Genomic DNA, 22,540 nt, shown 5'->3' on the forward strand with positions numbered 1-22,540 from the left:
AAATTCTAAAGATATGCTCAATTTAAAATTATTTTGCGATATTGATCTTGAACTCAATTTTATCATTTACGTACGAAGAACATAATATTTAATAAATAAAGGTAATACACAAAATGTTAAAAAAACGCCCCTTTGGACGTAACTTAAAATCTGAAACCTTTCAGATTTTCTTTTTTATTTTAATTTTTGCAGTCATATATTTATGACAAATAAACAACTATTAATCCCGCTTTAATCAAATTACTACACATCATACAACATTAGTCTGAAGTGATGATAAATATTTTTATTTACCTTATTAGTAGATACATAGGATTTCTCCATATGGAGCACTAAATTTATGCTGATGCAGAGATCAGAAACTCTAGCTAGATTAAAAGATAAGATTACTAGATGACGATCACTGTGATAAAGACCATGAGCATTAAATTTCAGAGCAGCAGAATGGTGGTAAACATGCAGTAAGCTTTAAAGGAGAAAGTACATTACTTGGATTTTCTCATGCGAGCATTCTATTGATTCCCTACGAGCAATTAATGTATATTTACTGATCAGTATTAATGAAGTGATATTACTATATAACTTTAATTAGTTAATTAGTGGGAAAAGAAGAAAAGGCATCATCAGATCTTTACGTCTTAGTCCATCAACATTCTTGGCGATGTAAGTAAAATGCAAATACGTATTAGATTTTATGAACTTTTCTCTATCTCTTACTTCAATTTATTTTTAAAGAGCGAACAAAACAAGATGGCCATTAATTGGAAGAAACTGCTAAACCTTTCTCTAGAACTTGGTTCGTATTTTCTTTTCCGTAACAGCTTTTAAAACTTTGAGGTTTTTAACTCTTTCTAACATAAATTAGCATACAAATTCTCGTAAATCTAAACCAAAATTAAAGGTATATGATTCGAAATAATATCCAACATTTAGAAAGCGATTGGTAAAGGAGTTGGTAAAGTATTAATTCTATACTAGCCAAATACTAATTGATTGATACAGTATTCCTACGTTACATCATATGAATTTTAAGAGTTATTTTATGCATCACATATATTTTGAAAAAATAATTTTGCATGCATTTTAAAATTCGCAGCGGCAGAATAGTTGCCTCAATTCCAAGTGTTTTGAAGATTATTTTTGTCTTTAGAGTAGATTCACTAAAAAAAAAGGCAATCTTATGAATAACATAATTGAAATTTTTTATATTTTTATATCTCTTATTGCAGTTTTCACTATTAAGTAATTAAGTTATATAAATCTTTAAAGAATATAATTTTATGTTTGTTTGAGAGGATTTTGACTGAAATTTTCTGCAAGTAGTAGCTCTCTGTTTTCTAATTAGCACAAATTATGTAATGACTACAAGACCTCCTTTGTCTTTTTCATACTTGATCGAATGATGCTTTTAAGTAACAAGAAGGCTGATTAATTATTAATGGTTCTTCTTGAGACTCTTTAATGAGTCTTATTCAGTCTCATTAATGAGTGTTCGACTCATTAATTATTAATGATAGATTACTATTTGAGGATGCTAGTTTCATGTACACATCAGATTTTTTCGAATTGCTTATGTGGCGGTGATATTTTTATATAAGCTTGTGACCCAAGTTTTACTAACAGTTAGGTTTCAGTTAAACTCTATCTTATCCTTCTTGGCTTATGGCTAAATATTCTCTACACCAAAAAATGTATGCAAACTTAGAGGCATGCGGCATAGTTTAAAAGTAAAATGTTAATCTTAATCGTGAGACTTCCACAACTTTCGCCAAGTCAAGTTTATCTGAACATTATTTCCTGATAGATTAAGGAATGCTTAAGGTTAGTTAATCGCTGTGCATGTGACAAAATTAGGATAAGCATTTTATAAGTTTAGAAAATATGTAGCTAATGAAATATTTGGCTTTGAATTTAAAATCGTGTTATAAATAATTTGAATCTTAAAATGAGCAGATTAAACAGCCTTATCTTGTAATGTTGTATGTACGATTCAGTCGGTCATTTTTGTTTCTTCATTACTTGAGCTGTAACTGAGTTTGCTAACTCTGCGGAGTCGCAATAAAAGACACTACAAAATACATTTATAATTATCCTTTATAATTATCATTGAAAATTATTGGAATACTGTTTTAGAGTTAATGTTCATGTGAACGAACAGTTTCTTAAAATTGAAAAGCAATCGAAACATGTCTTAATGTAAGAATATATAAATTTATTAAACATAAGAGAAGCATTATTAGAAATCAGTTTCAAAAATTAATTCAAAACTATCGAAAACTTCCAAAACTTGAACTTTTTTAAACTAAAAATATGTTTAATGTTTAAAATTATGTTTCCTCTAATTTTTTGGCAGACTTTAGAAAACGTGCATCACTTTTTATTTCTTCGGAAAATTCTGAACATTTTTCTTTCAAATTAGATTTAATAAATAATTCATTTTTTATAAACTCAGCCGAAATTTCGTTCATTTCTCAGCTTAATTGAATTTACATTAAAAATCCTTTCACAGTTAGTTCAAGTTTCAGTTATTGAAAACACATACGCGATTTTTAAACATATTCATATATTTATAATCAGCACTTTTAAAAATCGCGTACCTTTTGCTACTTAACTTTTTTTATCTTATAAAATGCTCATAAAAGGGATAGAGTTTTCTTGAATTAGTGTTACTTTATCAAAAATATTATCCATATTCAAATCTAGCTTTCCAATAAATTTGAATCGTCAGTAGCTTCGATAAATCTCTGGTACAATGGATAATGATTTATTTAAGAGTTTTAGAATCGACAATTTACCAAATGTAGAATTCTCATTTCAATCATTCATTAAGTGTTCTTCCAAATACGTTACTCGTTTAAAAAAAAAGAATAGTTTAAAATTATCAATAATTCTTTGAGATTCTGCATTATCTAATTTTTCTAAAGTTTTGAACTTTAAAATTAAACAATTCCTCATCACATCGAAGCTTATTTCTTAAGTTGGTCAAATCATTCAAAACATGTGCCCCAGAAGTTTTCGTCTTCTCTAGTTTTTCAACAGCTAAGCTCAATATCGACATTAAATATTGCGAGAACAATAAATATATTTCGATAATCTGTGCAACTTCTTTGGAATTCCCATGAATAAAAACTCTTTCGATGCATGGGTACTAAGAAAAGTACCTAGCAGACAAATGACTGAGAATCTCAGGAAAATCAGTTTTTAGAACTAAATGAAATACCTCCAGCCTTTCAAGACGCTTTGCAGACAACGATAAATAACTAAAGATTTTTAGGTTATTATTTTCTATGTCTATACTCAATTTTCTCATTTCACTTTTTGCTAATCATGTACAATGTGAGCATTGTAAATGGCTTAACAAAGCCTTCATTTAATGAAAGGATGTTAGTATATATAGTTGTTAGTATATATAGATGTTAGTATATAATAATTGAATACCAAAGAGCATGGTAACTTTTTATGTTGACATTACACTTGGAAATAATTATAGGCTTCAGCTAACTGCGCTGCGATGTGTTGAGTTAACAGAAGAGAAGAAACTTAATAGAAATTTCTTTCCATGCGCAGAAAACTATAGATTTTGTAAATGATACTCATAGGCTAAAAGATTACATTTAATGCTCTATGAATTTATAATAACCGATTTGTTATTCAAATAAGCCCAGGAACGGCGGTATCTGGCAGTAGAATTTATGAGAGGCAATATTTTGAGAATTTAGAAAAACACCAAGGGACAAAATTAAGTGATAACAAAATTTTTAGAATCTAAGGAAGGCATTTGGATTGTATAATTGGTAAAATTTCTAGAAGATAGGGAGTCTCTTGGAAGCAGAATTTAGGATGCGCAGAGATTACTACCAGACCGCAAAATGTCTAGCTCTGGCTCTAGATAAGACTTAAAAGATCTAGGATCTTGGATCTTTAGACTGCGTTCAGACAGCGACGTAAATGTCACAGAAGCATAGTCACAATTAATAAAATGCGGGAATCCGTTCACACCTGCCACAAGATCTAAGCCGCACCCACTTAGAGAAGCTAACATTTGCGCATGCATGGATGTGTCTACAGGTTTCCCGCTCTGTTTTCTCATTAGGTTTCGCGCGTTAGCTCTGATAGATCGACGCTTATGCCAAGTCGACATAAAGTTGGAAACTTTGAACTTTTATGCCAAGAGCCCTAAACGAGATTTTGTGACGTAGGGCAGACTGGTTGCTTGGCAGCGCAGCTCACCTTAAACCACTTATGCCCTTTATACCGTCGTCTGGGAAAAGGCAGCTTTATTTTCTGTCTCAGCTACAAGGAGCTAAGACTTTAGTATATGTCAGAATTTATTTATTTGGGAATCATTTAGGGCACGTCTGGAAAGTAGGCGTAAGTATTATAAATAACTAAACTAATATAATTCAGGACTAAATTTCGTCAGCGTGGTACAGAAAGGTTCCAGAGAACGAAATATTTCAGTTGACAGTTTAGTGGGAATTCTTGATTCGAAAATTATAGGATTTGAAAAATTGAACTTTGTAACTGAGCAAGAAATTATCGAATGTATCGCTGTATAATTAGAAAGAAAGTATTAGCACAAAAAACGGTGGAACTGAAAACAACTTGCATTTAAAGAAATGTTTAATAAAACAGAATAAATAAATAAGCCTGAAAATGATGTCCACATGGTGTTTTAAAGGCCTTTCCTCAAGTGTAATGCAAATATGAATCAATTTAGCTTACAATGCTCTTAACGAAGGTATCCTTAAGCCATTGTGTAGCTGTGACAGCTTTCTAAAACTTCAACTTCCTGAAACTCATTATTAATTTGCCTCTTGTAATCTTTCAGTTGCCTCTCTAATAATCTCAGTTGCTCCTCTAATAATTTCAACTGCCAAGTTCTAACTGCCTTTTGTAATCTTTCAATTAGTAATTTTAACTTGTGTAATCTGGAATCAGTAATATTAACCCGTATTCAACTCGTAATATTTGTAATTATAACTTTTGAAATCTGGGTAAGTCTGGGCTCTGTTATGAAAGCACATTTTATCATACTCAGAGAAGAAATGCTTCATTTAATTTAACGCAATCACTGGCGCAAATTGGCGAATTTTTTTACAAATAAAAGGTAAAAGGTACTTATCGGGTGCAAACTGACGACTTTTCATAATTTCGTTTTAAGAGATTCCCAAACTATCGCTATGTGTCACTAAGTCGGAAAACATTATCAATATTTCAAAATGAAACAAATTTTAAGAATTTAAAATATAAATTTTAATTATTAAAGATTATATGATTCATTATAAAATAAGAAGAACTTTTTTCGTGAAATTATGCTGTAATTTTGATACTGTTTCTTTCCTCATGTATAGAGCGATTTTGCTTAAGACAAATATCAGAGAATTGCACAAAATCTGCACTGTGCACCAGCTATTCACCAAAAGATCTCATCGTTTTTCCCTATATCAATTTTGCTGCAAATTATTGTATCCTTGAAGAACTTTTGCCCCCACTTCTTCCATTAGTGGAAAATATTTTAAAATTGATTCTAAGGCAAAAGATATCACGATTCGTCTACAAAATCTTTTGGAATTTGGAATACAACAAGAAGAACGCATATAAAAAGGGCAGCGTTGATTGACTGAAGAGCTGTTATGAGCATGGTTGTTTGAAGAATGGTTATGCGCATGGTTGCCAAAATTTAGCACATTCTGCATTCTCAAACTTAGGTAGTTGCGATAATGCGTAAGTACCAGCAGGATTAAATTTCAATATTTTTTATGAATATAGGTAGATGCTATTTTAAAAACTAACTAAATATTTCCGAAAATATCTTCTGCGGCTATTTTTATTTTGGCTTGTGTATTAGAATAAAAATGCATATATATATATAGATAGATACTATCATTTTCTAGATTTCACTTCATTACAATAGTTTACAATATCTCTACTTTAAATTTAAAATGATTGCGGAAGTTCACAAAAAGATACATTTCACACAGAACAAAATAAAAATATTCTGTGTACTGATATTCTTCTTGAATTCCTGAGAATTTTATATGTGGTACATTAAGAAATACAAGCATTAAGATTTTTATAATTTTTAATTGTAAATATTAACTACGATGAATGAATTTTTTAACAATGATGTTGCTAGTGTTTGTGTAATGCAAAATAATAACTCTGCATAGCTATAAAATATTTATTAATAATAAAATTTCTGAATACATATCAACAAATCTGAAAATAATTTATCAAAATTAGTCATCCATCAGAACTGTTTTCATAGATCGGCAACAGATTTCATATAAGATCAGCTTGGAACGATTTACAAAAAAAGTTTAAGCTCAGACTGATTTTTACGAAATCTGTGGTGCACATCACGAGATCGATCTGATACAATTATTCTTAATTAGTTCACGCAGCACATATCAGTCTAAATCCAAAGTTATGTAAAATAGAAGATGTATTTCGCTCACATGATTGAAGGAATTAACAATGATTTTCGCAGTCTGCATAAATTTTCAATAAAAAATTGAGAACTATGTATCCTTTTGTTTTGTTTTGCTTCGTTAAAAGACACTTTTTTCATAAAGAAGAATGAAAGCGTTTCTTGTGGTCACTTCAAACTGGCATCATTAGTTTAAGGTTCATAATAACTTCTAAAAATAACTTAATGATTTTTTAAATTACTTTTAAGATCAGGTTAATTTTTAACAGCATTTTGAACATAAGCTGATGGAAATCCTTTCTAGAATTCTCAAAGCTGAATTCGTCTATATGCTACCATTTTAAACTATTTATAATTTAAAGTCTTAGCAAAATTCAAAAAATTGTTTAGTCCCAATTTAATGTTTGAATTTGCATATTTTTGTGGACCATAGTCTAAGATAAACAAACGTATCCATGCGAAATTAGCAAAAAATACATCTTGTCTAGAATAATGTTTTCGTTTCAGATACGAATGTTTTTACTAGTCAAATATCTCAATTCTTAAATTTATGACTAGATCTAGTCTTATGGGGCTACATTTTATTAAATTACTGGTTTTTTAAACTCTTCTAAATTTCCGAATGGCTATATATTTTCACTTCTTTTCAACTTAATGACTAGACAAAACTCTACCAGAGCATTTGAAATAAAGTATACTTAAAAAGCTACAATTCCGCTCCAGAAATTTATTTTGCAATTTTTCACACATGTATTATATTAATATACTGTTAGAATATTAAAGTAGAACCAAATTAATACTACAAATATTGTTTCTCATATTTTAAGAAACTTTGGATATTAAAATATGTAAATCTGAATATTATAATATAATTCTGCAAGCTCGGAAAATGTAGTGTCAATGATTTAAAGATAATTTTGTAATTTAAAAATTAAAAAATAAATTTTCAGCATGTAAAAATCTAAACTTTCAATTGTCAACTGGTAAATAAAGCGTTCTGTGTGACATATGCAGATAAACATTTAAATACATAAAAATTCCTTATACACATTATATTATTAATACATTGGTAAAATTTTTACACTTACTGATGCATTGTTTTGATGCGCATATCATTCATACTTAATATCTTTAAGCCTAATATTTTGCCTAATATTTAAGCCTAATATTTTGCAATTATTGCTAAGTAGATTTGAATTTGTTTAAAGTATTTTAACTCCAAAATGCGAGCACATTCCTTATATGAAGAATGGTCGTTTCACTCACGCCTACCTAATACTGATGTCTATTCCAATAACTATAATTTGACAGTCATACCCAGTTATGGAACTAAGTTTATGGATGACAGTTTCAGTTGGCAGTCTTCTTTGCACACTTCACTCTTTGAGGAGGAGAAGGAACTTGTCTAAAGGCCGTCTCAAAAACGCAGACCCAAAGGTAGTTATTTGTTTTAAAACTGTTGAATTTTCTTCAGGAATATTAGCGATCTATCATCGAAGCCGAGAATGTGAGTCTGATCCAAAAGGAGGTAATGTCTCTGCGATGGTAGAAGCTGCATCTTCAGAATACCGAGGCCGCTTTTCCTTTCTGGTCAGCAGCAAGCATGTAGCGCAAGCAGCCAAAAGTCCAATCTGGAGGAACAATGCTCCCAAAGAAGACACAACTACGACAGTCTTTGTTGTACAAACTAACTCGTCAGACATGTCTATGCCTCGTTCGTCTGAAATATAAAATTAATAGAAAGTACAGTTTTAGAATGATTAGCGTAGTAAGTTTTCAATTCAAGAGAGCTTTAACTATTCTATGACTATCTAACAATAACTAAAACATTTACAGTTACACAACACAGGAAACTAATCTCGTTATTCATTCAAATTTAGTAATTTTATTCTTTCATGCTACGATTTCAAACTTGACAGTTAAATTACTGTTCTTTTTACTTAGTTCATTAATAAAGTTATACAAAAGATTTAAAATATCAATAAATCAAAGACGCAATTATTTAAAATGTAATCCATATTATTGAAAATAAATTTACTCAGAATTACAATAATTTGTTTATATGAAAAGCAGCAAATGTGTTCTATTTAGTGATGGCAAGAATAGAAGTGATAATTTCATAAAATCTTCTATATGGCGGAGCAGCTAAAATAAAAATGAAATAATATCCCGAAATTAATTGAGTATAGCAAAATTTAGTGAATTATTGTTTTAAAGTCCTTTTAATTCAAGCATTAATTACATTTGATTTAACCTGCACTTTATTTCTCTGACAAGATGCAACAGCACAGCTTTATCTAGCATGAATAGAAATGAGCATATAATAATGGCACTTTGCCTACAAAGGATTATAATCTCCATTTCTAAACTTTGTTACCAGAGAGTAATTTTTTGGTTATTTTAAGTTTATTTACATTATTTGATAAGGTATATCTCCCGCTTCCCTAGCGTGCCTTCGTGGTGTAGTGGTTCTGCCCGCTGGGCCGGTATTCCAGAGGTCTGTGGTTCGATTCCCGGCGAAGGCGTTGCTAATTTTTCATCTCTCCGGCCTCAAAATAACCTAATGTCTCTACAATGGCGCCCGAACTAAAAGGGTGTTGGATGAGGATTCTCCATACCCAGTATTTGGCGATTGGATCCCCTAAAAACCCCAGTCGGCCTTTAAAAAGGGGAGTATATAAGGTATATCTCCAGCTTTCCTAGTGTGCTTTCGTGTTGTAGTGGTCAGCACACTGAGCCCGTATTTCAGAGGACCGTGGTTCGATCCCCGGCGAAGGCGGTTGTTAACTTTTCATCTTGCCTCCTTCCAAAAATCTTAATATCTCTACAATTTATTTACTAGCTGGATTGGCGGCACGGAGGTCGGGATTTGGGACTTTAAACTGTATTTAACTTAAAACCTATTTCGACAAGTATAATTTCGAGAACCATTTCATTAATAAGTGAAACTATCAAGAATATGTTAGAACATTTTATATGGATGCAAAAATAAAATTTCCAAGAACATTAAATAAATATATAAAGAAAAGAGCAAATTTTATGCATATTGTAAGAATTTTATTAAACTTTACACACTTTAAATTTAATCGGAATGCAATTAATGTTGAAATCTATCATATCCACAGTTAAAAAAATTCCAAGTTCAAAAAAAATTAAATACTTAGTTTGCGTTTGTTTTTATAGAAACTTCTGCTCATTTCCAGGTATAATGGCACTAGGTTCCTTTTCTTCAAGAAATAAAAATATTTTTCTTTTCAGTCAACGATACAATGTGAATGTAATTAATGAAAATCTAAACTCAAAATTTGTAAATTGATCAGAACATAAGGTAATCAAAAAGAAGTAACGGAATAGAATACAAAAGATGCAAGAAACTAGTAATTTAAGATACAGAGAAACACTACTAAAAATCTCAAAATATTGCTTAATAGCAATATAAAAAAGTAAAGAAAACTGGAAAAACAAATATCACGAAAATATCAGTAGAAAATGGAATTTGGAGCACTAGACAGGAATAAAACGAAATTCTCAAGATTGCCTACTAATCGCAATAACAGCATATGAAATAGAAACACGTTATTTATTATTGCCTACTTCTTCTATATACTTCTAAGTAAATATCTAATTATATTTTTCACATAATTAGCATGGGAATTGATGATAATAGGCTGTGAGTTATATGCTTTCATAGTTTAAAACCTAAAACGTATATACTTTTTTAATAAAGTAAATTTTATACCTTAATAATTTTCTTCAGCAAAGAAAAATTTAATTTGGGGTTTAGAGAATTATCCGTAGTTACACAAGTCAATTAATAGCAATAACATTAAAGAAAGTGTTTGTTTTCTGCCTTGAAATAACGAAATCCATGTAAATTTAGCTCTTTTAAATTTTGGTATGAATTATACATTCCTCTTGATTAAATTCTGACATAAATTTTATTCAAAAACATTTTAACATGTCATTTAAATTGCAAATTATGCTCTAATTTCAGAAATGAATATGTAAAAAATTAGCGTATTGATAAAATTTCATAATAAGCAGAATTCGTATAGAAATATTGAGTTTTTATTTCCAAATTAAATTTATAAAAATATATGCCAAAAAGTAAATTTTTGATTTTATTTCCTTATATTTACAATGGAAGAAATTTGTAAAGGTTTGGAAGAAAATTTAATATTTTCATAAGTATATAAGAATTATTTTTCGCAATTTATTTTATCATCATTTTAAATAATTATAAGAAACGCAATAAAATCTCAGTTTCAGCCTTTCAGAATATTTCAATGACCGCCCTTTTGTGGAAGACTAAATAGAGCTGGCATTCGCCTCTATGATGCAAATTTGCATAATATAATGCTATGACCTAACATCAGAGGCACGTTCTCGTGCGTACGTGCCATCTAACAAAATGAAACGGAAACGTGGGAAGAAAGGCTTGCATAAACAATTCAATGCTATTATGGTTCAGTGTCATGCTTTAAAAGAACTAATTTTATGACCCTATTTTTATGGGACACAGACTTTTCAACTAACTATTGGATGATTTAATAATGAAAAAGTCAGAGAGAACAGTAATTTGCAACTTAAAAATTGTAAGTACAGAAAAACATATAATACCAAATACACTTAAGAAGTTGAAAAAAAAATTACAGTTAAAATTAGAGTTTCTACGCGAAAACAAGCAATTAGGCCAGCGGGAAGAAGGCAGATGTTTGGTGCACAAGATTATCGCAGTCGGCAAAAAGACACTGAAAGTGCAGAAAGTGACTTAATTCACTATTCTACTGAGTTTCAAATGTAAATAAATGGCGATTCGATAGAGTTAACTTTTAAATTGTTGATAATTCTGCAACTATATTGCATGCATATTACTTATATTACATGCATATTAGTTATATTGCATGCACATTAGTTATATAAAGACCTTAACCGGAACATAAAAATCGCATAATTCAATCACTTTTAAAGCAAAATATGCAGAATTTATCAACATGTGAAAAAAGAAAACTAAACCCGCCGAGTCAGGCAACAGAGTGGGAATATATATATATATATATGTGTGTGTGTGTGTGTGTATATATATACGACGGGTGCAGCCGATTACAACGAAAAAGGGAGATGCACAACTACAGCAGCCTCATATACAAAATTTCAACGTTCTATGGCTACTAATTATTGAGTTATCAATCAATCAATCAAAATTTTTACACCTCTCCTGCGAACAGTTACGCAACTGAGAGAATCGACCTACTGTGAACCCCCATATCAGGCAGGGGAAGGTCGAGGCAGGTAGGCCACAAAAACGAGTTCGACTTTGTGGACTGGAGTCGTAGGGCACAAATCCAAAACTTAGCCTCAGCCCAAAATTGCAAATTCTACTTAAGTTTTAAAACTAATTCCTTATTGTTTGGAGAACCGGGTTCCACACCGGCTCTGAGCCTCAGACAGAAGCACTCCAAAAATCCTCCGCTTACTGGGCCGGGTCAACACTCCCTGTTCTCGGCTTTTCGACGGAGGCGTGACCTGAAAACCTGATGGACTTGACCGGTCGTTTAAATGCTCCCGCCAGTACTACGCGGGCAGCGCGTCCCATCAGGACATTACCTAGCCAACTCGGTGCCGTCCAACACCGTGGTGCCGTCCCACACCCAGCTACAGAACCATCTGGTATACGTCTTACGCATTTCCCCCGAGGTCCAGCCATATAAATGACCCAACCTCGGGCTCTGGAACCGCCAGGCTCGTGATTTTATACCCCCGTGGCCGAGACTGCCTAGGTACAGTAGCTTCGCAGAGTTCTCTGCGTCGACCCCCGGGGGGAATTATTGAGTTATGTGAGATATATACGTACGTACGTACAGACGTCAAGGAAAAAATTTATTTTGAATCCATTTTAAATCCAAATTGCAATCTTTTTTGGCAAAGCAGTCCTTTATTCTGTACGTACGTACAAGTGTCATGCAAAAGCATCTTTTAAATGGTTTCCAGAGAGGTTGAAATGTATATTTTCTTTGAAATATGATACCGAAAACATTTCGCAATTACAATGCTTATACTTTACTTCGCACAAGAAAGTAAAACCTTCATTTTTAATATTAAGTAAATAACAAAAGATATTTTTTTGTTAGTTCATTGATTAAGAAGTTTTTAATAATTTGTTTTTTTCAATTTCTTTTAATTCGTTTCTTGAACTATAAATGTTTTTAAAATTTAAATCAGTTCTTAAAATCATAATATCACATTAAACATGCAAATTTTAAAGGTTGTAACGTATCTATTTACATTATGTGCATAGATAAACAAAATAAATTTTAAAATTAACTTTCAGAATAAAACTATTTTTAAAAAACGAAGAAAGTGCATACAAAAAAAGAGTAATTAATTATTTTTAAAAAAATTAACGAAAAGTCTCGAATTATTTTACAATGCATAAACTCCGTAAGACTCATATAGAAGTAATATTATACGTAGAGCCAGACGGGAAAAACCAAATTATTCCAAATTATTTATAAAATGTCTAAGAATGATCTCGGATTTTTCAGCTTCACTGATAATTGCCCTTCTTATAACTTTTATTAGCATTTTTAAAAATGGCTGCAGATTAATATCGATACCAAGAAAACATAATTTTTTAATGAAATTAGTTTTGTTAAATTTAATACAAATTATCATGCATTATTTCAAAAACAGCGTTTCATAAATTATAAAGAGATTATACTTAGCTTTGAAAAACTTTTAAATGTGAAATACGAGCTAGTTTTACGGCAGTAAAAATAATGCTAATAGTTGATTCAAATAGTATAGAAAGAGAATACTTATTAGGGATAACATTTAACGTTTCTTTAATAAAATTAAGTCAGCTTATTAGCTTCCTTATGAAAAATGTTATATATTAAAATTCCAGTTTGGGTCCCACTGGTGATCTCGTTTTTAAGGTTGCAAGTTCTCGCAGTTGCATCCAAGACTTCATTCCTAGCGGTGAAATGAGACGGTTGCACGCAAGTTTTTGTACTTTTTTCCATGCGAACAAGCATATTTCCGTAAGAATTATTCGAGGAAGGCATCAAACCCCTTGGGCTAATATCAAACCCCTTGCGCTAATAGCTGTCGAACACTCTTCAGCAATAAAATACTGGAAAATATTCTACTAACAGCAGCAAAAGATCACCTTTTAATTGTATTTAGTTTTGCCTTTATATTAACTAAATTAACCTGTGAGATACGAATATATTAGCAAAACTATTAGCAAGAAATGAATATCGGGATTATATGGTGATCTTCAAAGGACATTAATGAAAAGGCGATGATGAGTTAAAATATAAGAGAGGCTTAAGGAAAAATTTCGTACCACTTTCAGAATTTTTAAACTTTAAAATTTCATATTGATATTTTATTGCCTGCTTCTGTTGACTGCCGTTTTTAATAGAACGTCCAAAAAATTGCGAAAATACTTACCAACGTATTGCGAACCAGTCGGTCCACTGTTGTTTCCGAAAAGTGCTCCTTCCACTACAATAACTGCATCCAGAGGATAATCTGGCACAATAGGAATTTCTTCCGTATCTTCCCTCTTCCTTCTCTTTCCCCATGACTGTGTTCCACCAGGGCATATTACAGGATTGCATTCTTCCAGACAGAAATGGACATTAACCTGGAAACGAACCACTGGATCCTCTGAGAACTTGAAAGCCTGGAATCTAGATTGTAGAGATTTGGTTCCAGGGATTTTATCGAAGGGCGGGAAGATCCTAGGGTCTGTTGCGCACCTAAGCAACGCAAAATCGTTATGGAAATTGGACATTTACATATAATATGAATCTAAATTCATGCTGTCTGTAGTCATTAATGCAACTGGCACATTGCTTCTTGCAATTATTATGACACGTAAGATACCAGATAACAGTGAATTAAAGCTGAGTTGATTGCAATTTTTAATTTAGCTTAAACCCTAAATATCCTTATGTTGTCGCTGAACCGCTGAACTTTGATACTTAAATCAAAGTCAGAATTCTGGCGAAAGTGCTGGATGCGTAGAGTTTTCATGGTTTCTCCATGTGTAACATAAATCAAAGTGAGTTTCCTTTAGAAAATTTTCCACGAAGTTGGGTATTACATTACAGTGGACAGTAGTATGTTTATTTTGCGGGTTGCTATCTCATTAGCAAAACAGCATTAACTAGTTTAAAGTTTATCTGATATCATTTTTTTTTTTTTGTGTGTGTGTGTGTGTGTGATTTTGGATAGCATTTTTCCGTTTCCTTTGGTGGTTTTAGCTAGCAGCATTTTGAACAATTCACAAAGTGAATAAATTAAATAGAAGGCATTATCTTCCAAGGCAGAGAGTCCTCTTGCTCTTTGCTGGATTCAAATAAACAAAACAACTTTTTTCCCTGAACTGAACTTTTCAATGGTAATAGATTCAATAACCTTTCAGCAACAATCATTAATAATGTATGTTACTTTTTTCTTTTTTTCTCTCTCGCCCTCTCAAACAAAACTTGGCGAATCTTTCTCTAAGAACATTGAAAAAAGCCACAAAAGGTAGCTTAATGATAACATCAATAATACATAAGATTAAACTATTTGCATTAGTGGACCACATCATAATATAGATTAAACTATTCCCATTAGTCGATATAATTATTTAGAAAAATAATTCAAGTTTCTGAATTTTATACCAGGCTTTTCCGGGATGTATGCCACAAATGTATTTCAAGCGAGTTTTATTTTTTCTACATACTGTTTCCCGATGTGTAAATTTTGTTATAGCTATTTACTAACTTATCTATACTTTTCTTTAAGGAAAGCTCCCGCGAATGATTACAACCGTATCTTCACGCGTGCGTTTGTGTCTTCCTGATTTTAGAAAAGGTGACGCTTCATGTGCAGGAGCAAATGGTAGTCAGATTATACCATTTGCTCCTGCACATGGACTGTAGGAGGGATCATCAAACTGCTGCCAACTTAATTCTTTAGTTTGCCTTTACGTAACACCAGCAACATGTGGCTGAGCACAGTTTGTGAGCAGAATAGTTTTTTACAAAGTATTATTGTCCTTTTTTCATGCGTTGTACGTCAGAGTTTATTTATAGTCTCACAGTGTAGAGCAGCATTCACAGTTTCACCTCTAGGAAGAAACTTTCCCTTTCATATCCTAAAACACGGTGTACATGATTTTTGGTTTAACACTGATGTTTGAAATGTTTGCCTTTTCAAAGATCTTGAATGTCTCCAGATCATCGACTGCTGTTTTGATTCTGGGGTTAGGCGACGAACCCGAGTTTCGTCACCGGTGACTAAATGACTTTAAAAAAAATGGCCCCTTCCTCATCACTGTATCCGGGTAAGAAACGTCGAAGCATTGCCTTCTTTGTACTGTATACAACAGCGACTGAGCGACTTAAATCACTGAGTATCCAAGGTGTTTAAGAAAGATACGGTGATATTAATCACCTTATCAGTTTTTCAAACAATGATCAATAATTGTTTATTGCTCTAAGATATAAATAGGAATTTACTTAAAGCTACTTCTGAAAATTGAGTTGTTTTAAACACATTTCTTTCTTTAAACGTTATTTCAACCCACATTTAAACTTTAATTTCGCCTTTAGAAAACGGATTTATTTTAATTATATTAATCTTTGAAACTTTTTAGCTGTACGAAAATTATGGTTTTAGCAAGCGATATCCCTGTAACGCTTTTATTCCTACCTTGCGAATTTTGCTCTGCGGAAACGTAAGCATTTCCTACCGCGGTTTTTTAGAGTCTAATAAACTTCGTTGTTGATGAATTATTTCTTAATTTTATTAGACCTGCAAAAGATAATAAAATGAAACTATGCAAAACATGGTTCTTATTGTTAGGATGTTTAAATTTAAAATCTTTCATAAAAGTTGGAATTCTTTTCAATTTTAATTATGAATAAATTTAGAATGCTTTTAAATTTCAAAATTTAATGTTTCTAATGAACACTGATAATGTAAAGTGAAATAAAATTCATGAAATGTAATGAAATTTTGTCCCACGGAATTTTCCTATCTAAAAATGTTTCACATGGAAATTTTCCCAGCTATTTTCCGTGATAAATTTTCAAAATTATTCATAATTTCTGGTTCAGTTGGTTGAAACTTTACATATAATGTGGCTATGATTCAAACGGATTCATTGAATGTCAAGTAACTAAACTTTTATAGTTTACAAATGCAAAGAAATTATTCACATATCAACTGAAAGGAAAAAAAATTATTTTTCTTTTCACCTAAAAATTCTCTGTATCATTTAACATAGGTATTTAGGGACGATTATTGTTTCCTTCTGTTGTTGCTTTAGGGTGTCTTCTTCCAGACTCCGCAGGAGTACAAATCAATTATTGAACTCATCTAAGTTTATTGGAAATGAGTACATGCGCACACCTGAATACTATTTTAGGCACTGGACGAGCACATAAAAGATGTTTTTAATGCGGAGTTCATGACAAAGAACATGCTAAAGATAAAAAAATTGGAACGACTTGGATATTTCCTCTACCTCGTTCGCATGGCTGTGAGAAGCCATACAGAGAACTTACAAAGCCAGAAAAATATGTGGACAGTTTTCTGTCGTTTGAGATGCTAACTATTTACATTAATTAGTCGTAAATATTTATATTTGTGAAATGCAAAAATACAATAATTTGTATTTTGATGAATAATTATTAATAAGTCTGAGACACTTAGACTCTTTCGACTTCGCGGTATGCATTTTAAAATTAATAATAAAGAAATATTTTGTTGCAAGATGTAATAATATTACTAATTCAAAAAATTAAAAAGTTAATGCAAATCAAAGTACAAAAGTCCAGTTCTAATTACTGCATAAACTTACCCATTAGAATCGATAAGGGTAATTTGAAGGTCACCTCTTCCATTTCGAGCTGTCATATCTCTGGCAAAAATTCCAAAAACACCTGAAAAGTTTGAAAGGAAAGTCAGTATTTTCACAATAAGTACACACAAAATCTGTGTTTTAAACATTACTTTGCTAATGAAATTAACAGCCATTTTATGCTTATTATGAACCTTTCAATGGATAGAAAAGTTATGTAAAATGAAATGTTTTATTGATATAATTCCATATGTTGCTATATCATGTTTCAGTAATAAAATGTCAAAAAGTTTTACTCTTGATTACTAGCACTCATTTCTTCTAGAGATGCCCAAGATCAAGGAGACAGAATGTGATCTGTATAAAATTTTAGAACTGACATGCAAGCTGCGTACCATATTTTTAATGCTACTCGCTGCAGTTATTAGAATTAGAAGAGAGATTATTATTATAACTTTTTAGTTTTCTCTCCCCCCCTTTTTTGTTATGTAATTTTACTTTGACTTAAATTATTTTCCGCTCATTAAATTTTTGTATGTATTAACGAAGAATTAATTTAGCAAGCTAAAGGATATTTCTAAAATAACATGTTTTGGATATTGTTGTTGTAAAGAAAGGAGGATATCCATAAACATTGTGTTTGTATTATGCAGTTTCATTTAATATGGCATGCTGTAATGAAAAGATATGAAAAAGATAATGAATAAAAAAATTCCTCCTTCTCTCCCTCCTCAGGAAATTCTTTACACTTTCGTTGTTAAAATAAAAGAAAACGTACAGAGAGGCGCCGAATTACACCCGAGACAATTAAAATTAAGCTTTCATCTGAAAGTATTCTAGTTAGGCAATTACATATTTACCCTTGAAATAATAGCAATGCAAACGTAACACTTTCCTTAGTCCGCGATTTTCGCAAGCGTCCATTCTAACTCGTAATTATGTATGCATTTCTTTTCTTTTAATTTAGGCAGAATCTTAATGTAGCATTATTAACCGTTTTAAATTTTATTTTGACCAAAATGTGAAGTATCAAATCATCACATTTTTTCAGAACGACGGCTTGTCAGAAAATGAATAGCGAATATACAAGATTGTCAAAAGACCGCAAAGAATTGTTAATCTTTTGCTATTCTACTAATTTAGTTCAGTTTATTGATCTACATTTTACAGAATTTTGAGTTTTCTTATATTGCTAGTTATTCATTCAAGTGGCTAGTGTCATTAAACTGATGGATTGGCTGACAAATTATGACAAAATATGGAGGAATATGATTAGCAAATTTCTAAATTGATATAACTTTTGCAATGATTATTCATGAAATTCTAATAGTGATCACAATTATAAATCTCGGAACACTCTACCTTACTAACATTAAATGAAATTAACATAATGATTTTTTCTGTAAAATGAATATATTCATTGCACTCTTATTTCAAAAATGTGTGCTTATAGTAAATAGGTAATAAAAATTTGCATTCTTAAGCGACGTCAATCTAATAAATCTAAAAGTCAGAAGTCCATCTTTCTTTCTTTTATTTCGAATGAAAGTTTTTTTGTGCTCGTACTGTGTTCTCGTGTCCCTTTTCTTTCTTATGTGGTTAAAAGATCTCCGTAAGCTTTAATTCGATCTTTCTGTTTTTTTTTCTCCGGGAACGAATAATACGAAATTTCATATTTATGTTCTATGGTATAAAGAGATCAATATAAAAATTATACCTAAAAACGATTTATCAGCAGATTGCTTTTTAATTTTTACAGTAGACTCTCTTTTTATCAAAAGCTGGCACCATTTCAGAGGATAACGCATAACACATGGCAAACATTTTCAGCAGTTACGAGTAAAGTACATAGGATTTAATAATTTTGCATTATAAAACTGTATTATTTAAAACAATAAGAGATATTTCAGTTTTCTAAGATCAGTATTTTTTCTTCATACTATATTTTTTGAACACTTGTTTCGTTGTAAATTTTGTATTTTCTTCTTTTAATAAGATACCATTAGTTTAAAGAAACTGCAGATAATTGATTTTCGAACTCAGTGATTGAAAGCTACTTTTCTCTGCCTTTTAGATGGGGTTAAGTACAGTTTCATTAGAAGTGGAAGTCAATATAATGAGTGTAAATTTAATAATAATAACTTTGTATTATTACTTAGAATGTCAGACTTACTGTCTTCGTCGATTTCAATGCGGAAATATAAGGGCTCGCCAATTCTAGTTCCTGTAATATCTGTGCCATTAGCATCTGTTATCCTAAGCCGGATATTTGGAGTTGGGGCTGTGGCATTGACAACTGCTGTCGCCACAGGCTCCAGTCTGCAAAAAAAAAGTAAGACTTAAGGAAACTGCGACATACTGAAAATAATAAGAATGACTTGCATTTTCAAAACTTCTAAAATATACCTAGCATTTTTTACTTTTCCACAGATCATTAATTTTTAACCCAAACAGAAATGCTTACAAATATTCTAACAATGTACCATTGTCTAAACAATCTATGCAGAAAAAATAACTACACAAACAGGATATAATTGAGCAAACTGAAAGATATCAAATTTGTAGAGCAGATATATTTTTTAAAATTTGAAATAACAGAACTTTAAGAGCAACTTAATTTCTCTAAATCATTTTAAAAATTATACAAGAAATATATACTGAGGACTTCAACATGCAATTTGAAAAAGCTATAGGAGCATTAAAAACCATTTACTGTAACATCGCAAGATAATAATTCAAATTTAATACAATAACCTTTACTTGAAAAGTTTGTATATATTCCTTAGAAAATGCTTTTTTATTAGAACCCTGACAGACTTTAATGCGCTTAACGAAGCTTGAGCCCTGACGAGTATGCCCTCATTAAGGTTCAAAGAATGCGCATTAATATAAGATTACTCTTGAAAACTGTAGAATTCTCATTGCCATTGTTTAAAAGTTTCTGCCACAACTTTGCATTTTTCATCCCTGTACTTCAGTTTTAGCCTTCTAAAGTAATACTTCGTAAGTAATAATAAGTTTGATTTTAACATATACACAGTATTCTTCTTTTCAAATGAAAATTTTTATTTTCTGCTGATTAATATAGCGGTAATTACAGCATGAATGTTTCAATGACTGTGAATATGTAATCCATTGTTACATCCAAGTAAGAGTTCCACTGAATTATTTGCTTCTACAGTAAGATGCTAGAATCACTATTTTTGCATGTATATATCAACTTATTAATGAGGATTTACTTAAACTTCTTTGTTAATCATAACTATTATAACTATTATACTACGCATATATACTTTCAGTAGCCTTGAGAACTATTAGGATGTGCAAACAACTACCTATAGTTTCCTCATAGGCAAGTGTGCTGTACAAACTCCCATGTCTACCTTGCTAACGCTTAGATCCTAACCGCTACATTAACGTGAGCCTTAAGTAATTAATTTAATGTACTGAAGAAGGTATTTAGCAAGGGAAGAAGTTGATCTTTCAGACATCACCAAAGTCTAATATTTAAAGCATCCTAAATTCCGATACCCTGAATGGATAATTCATAATCAGTTTAAATTAGGAATTAATATACTTTTAAGAAAGAGAACAAGTAAGAATTGGGGGCATCGTTTTGGGGGTTTGATCTTCCAGTTAACTAGGTGAATGCGCCACTTCACCACAAAAATGTGCGCAGGAAAAATGCTAAGTCTATTTAAAACTTATATGACAGAAAATAGTAATATTTCTATAGTTTACATTAATGATGCTCGAAGCTATTTCTTTTACTTTCTGTCTATGTATTATACAAGAAAAAAATAGGTATAAATCGTAGTATCTATGAAACAAAATTACACGTGGGGATAATATCTTTCGGTATCGTCGCTGATATTTATTACAATAAAATTTCATACGGTCTATTCTCTTGGATAAAATTATATAAAATCAATAAAACTTATAAGCATCAGCTCAATACGACTTAAACAACCTGTAATCTAAGTCGTACCACCTTAAGTCGTACTACGTTTAAAATTGGACAAATATAGTAAGACTTTCTTTTTGACAATTTATTTATTTATACAATTAATTACAACAATTAGCGCGCAGATAATTTTTTATTTTCTAGTCAACTCCAGCATATAAGTCGTGTACCCATTCCTTGCATTTTAGGCACTCAATCGAATCGCGGTCTTCCTCACAAATACGATAGGAAGACTATAAAGACTTTATTTTATTCTAACCGATTATTTTTAATCTGACTTTCCTTTCTCTCCTGATTTCAGTTTCCTGCCGGAGTGTAAATTTTAATGACGTAGTATGCAAAATCTAAGTATGTTCAGAAGCAGTATTTAAGCTGCAAGAGTTGAGTAGTAGCGGAGTTAGCTCCGAGTTTATGCTGCGTGTTTAAAATAGCTCTTTAGTTGGGTTAGGCATCTTTCAGATTATATTGATATTCTATGCTCGGCTTTGCTGTGTGCAGCCGATTTAGCGGTTTGGATAACTAAGAAGGCAGACGTTTAGCCATCCTAATTTATTATGCTTTTTACATTTTATTTTCTATTCAATTTAATTTAGCCACAAGTGGTGGTGAATTGTGAGCACCGAGTTGTTACGTTAGTTCAAATAAAAAGGTTATTTAAATCTTCTTCTGTAGTATCTATTCTTCAAGACATAGCGAGAACTCGCTACGCAGTCTTTCACGTAGGGTTTTCTGTGAATGTTAACGAAAAGACATAGAATCTACAAACCAAACACGATGTGAAACAATATGGTTGACTAGGAAATAAATCATTTTCCCGGAAGAGGTGCAGTTGGCGGGAGATTAAGCTTAATATTTAAATGGTACGACTTGTTCAACCTTACCCTATGTAAATGTGTACTGTATTTTTATATATATGTAATATACTATATTTAGTAAATGTTCAAACTGCTAGAAATATTATGCAGTTTTCTAATGAAGACGCAATAGGTAACTTTCAAAAGAAACTTGGGTTCCTTACCCTTGAGCTACTCTGAACGTTTTGGTCACTGTCCTATTTGTCTCTTCGAAAAGTGAGCAATACAACTTGATAATTCTGTCTCCTTTTTGTTGAATAAGAGGGTGATACTGGATGACAACAGTGTTTGTCAAATGATCTTCACTCTGAAATGAAAAGAAAAGAGAAGCGTAGTTACACGCCTAATTTCAAATTGTTTTTCAAAAATGAAAAGTTTGTAAAATATGTACACGTTACCAAATTTTATAATTTCAGTTCCTG

General features: G+C 31.3%; 1 protein-coding gene and 1 long non-coding RNA gene across 4 annotated transcripts in view; one reads left to right on the forward strand and one right to left on the reverse strand.

Annotated features, from left to right (window-relative positions):
- Positions 1-442: 442 nt before the first annotated feature.
- The window catches only part of LOC146995333 (uncharacterized), a 41,207-nt gene continuing 19,109 nt past the window's right edge, over positions 443-22,540 (forward strand). Inside the window, exon 1 of the long non-coding RNA XR_015042964.1 lies at positions 443-663. This is a non-coding gene — a long non-coding RNA (uncharacterized LOC146995333). The remainder of the gene's footprint in view (positions 664-22,540) is intronic.
- Positions 6,171-22,540, reverse strand: part of LOC118182780 (uncharacterized) — an 84,726-nt gene continuing 68,356 nt past the window's right edge. For all 3 annotated transcript variants that reach the window (XM_035352166.2, XM_035352165.2, XM_035352167.2), the window contains exons 7-11: positions 22,283-22,425; positions 19,474-19,619; positions 17,301-17,382; positions 13,892-14,202; positions 6,171-8,153 (exon numbers count right to left, since the gene is read on the reverse strand). In XM_035352166.2, the coding sequence (XP_035208057.1) occupies positions 7,924-8,153; positions 13,892-14,202; positions 17,301-17,382; positions 19,474-19,619; positions 22,283-22,425 (912 nt within the window). In that variant the 3' untranslated portion in view covers positions 6,171-7,923. The remainder of the gene's footprint in view (positions 8,154-13,891; positions 14,203-17,300; positions 17,383-19,473; positions 19,620-22,282; positions 22,426-22,540) is intronic.

This window comes from Stegodyphus dumicola, chromosome 9 (assembly GCF_044657685.1).
Source record: "Stegodyphus dumicola isolate Sdum_Otavi_A_Nest chromosome 9, ASM4465768v1".
NCBI lineage: Eukaryota > Metazoa > Arthropoda > Arachnida > Araneae > Eresidae > Stegodyphus > Stegodyphus dumicola.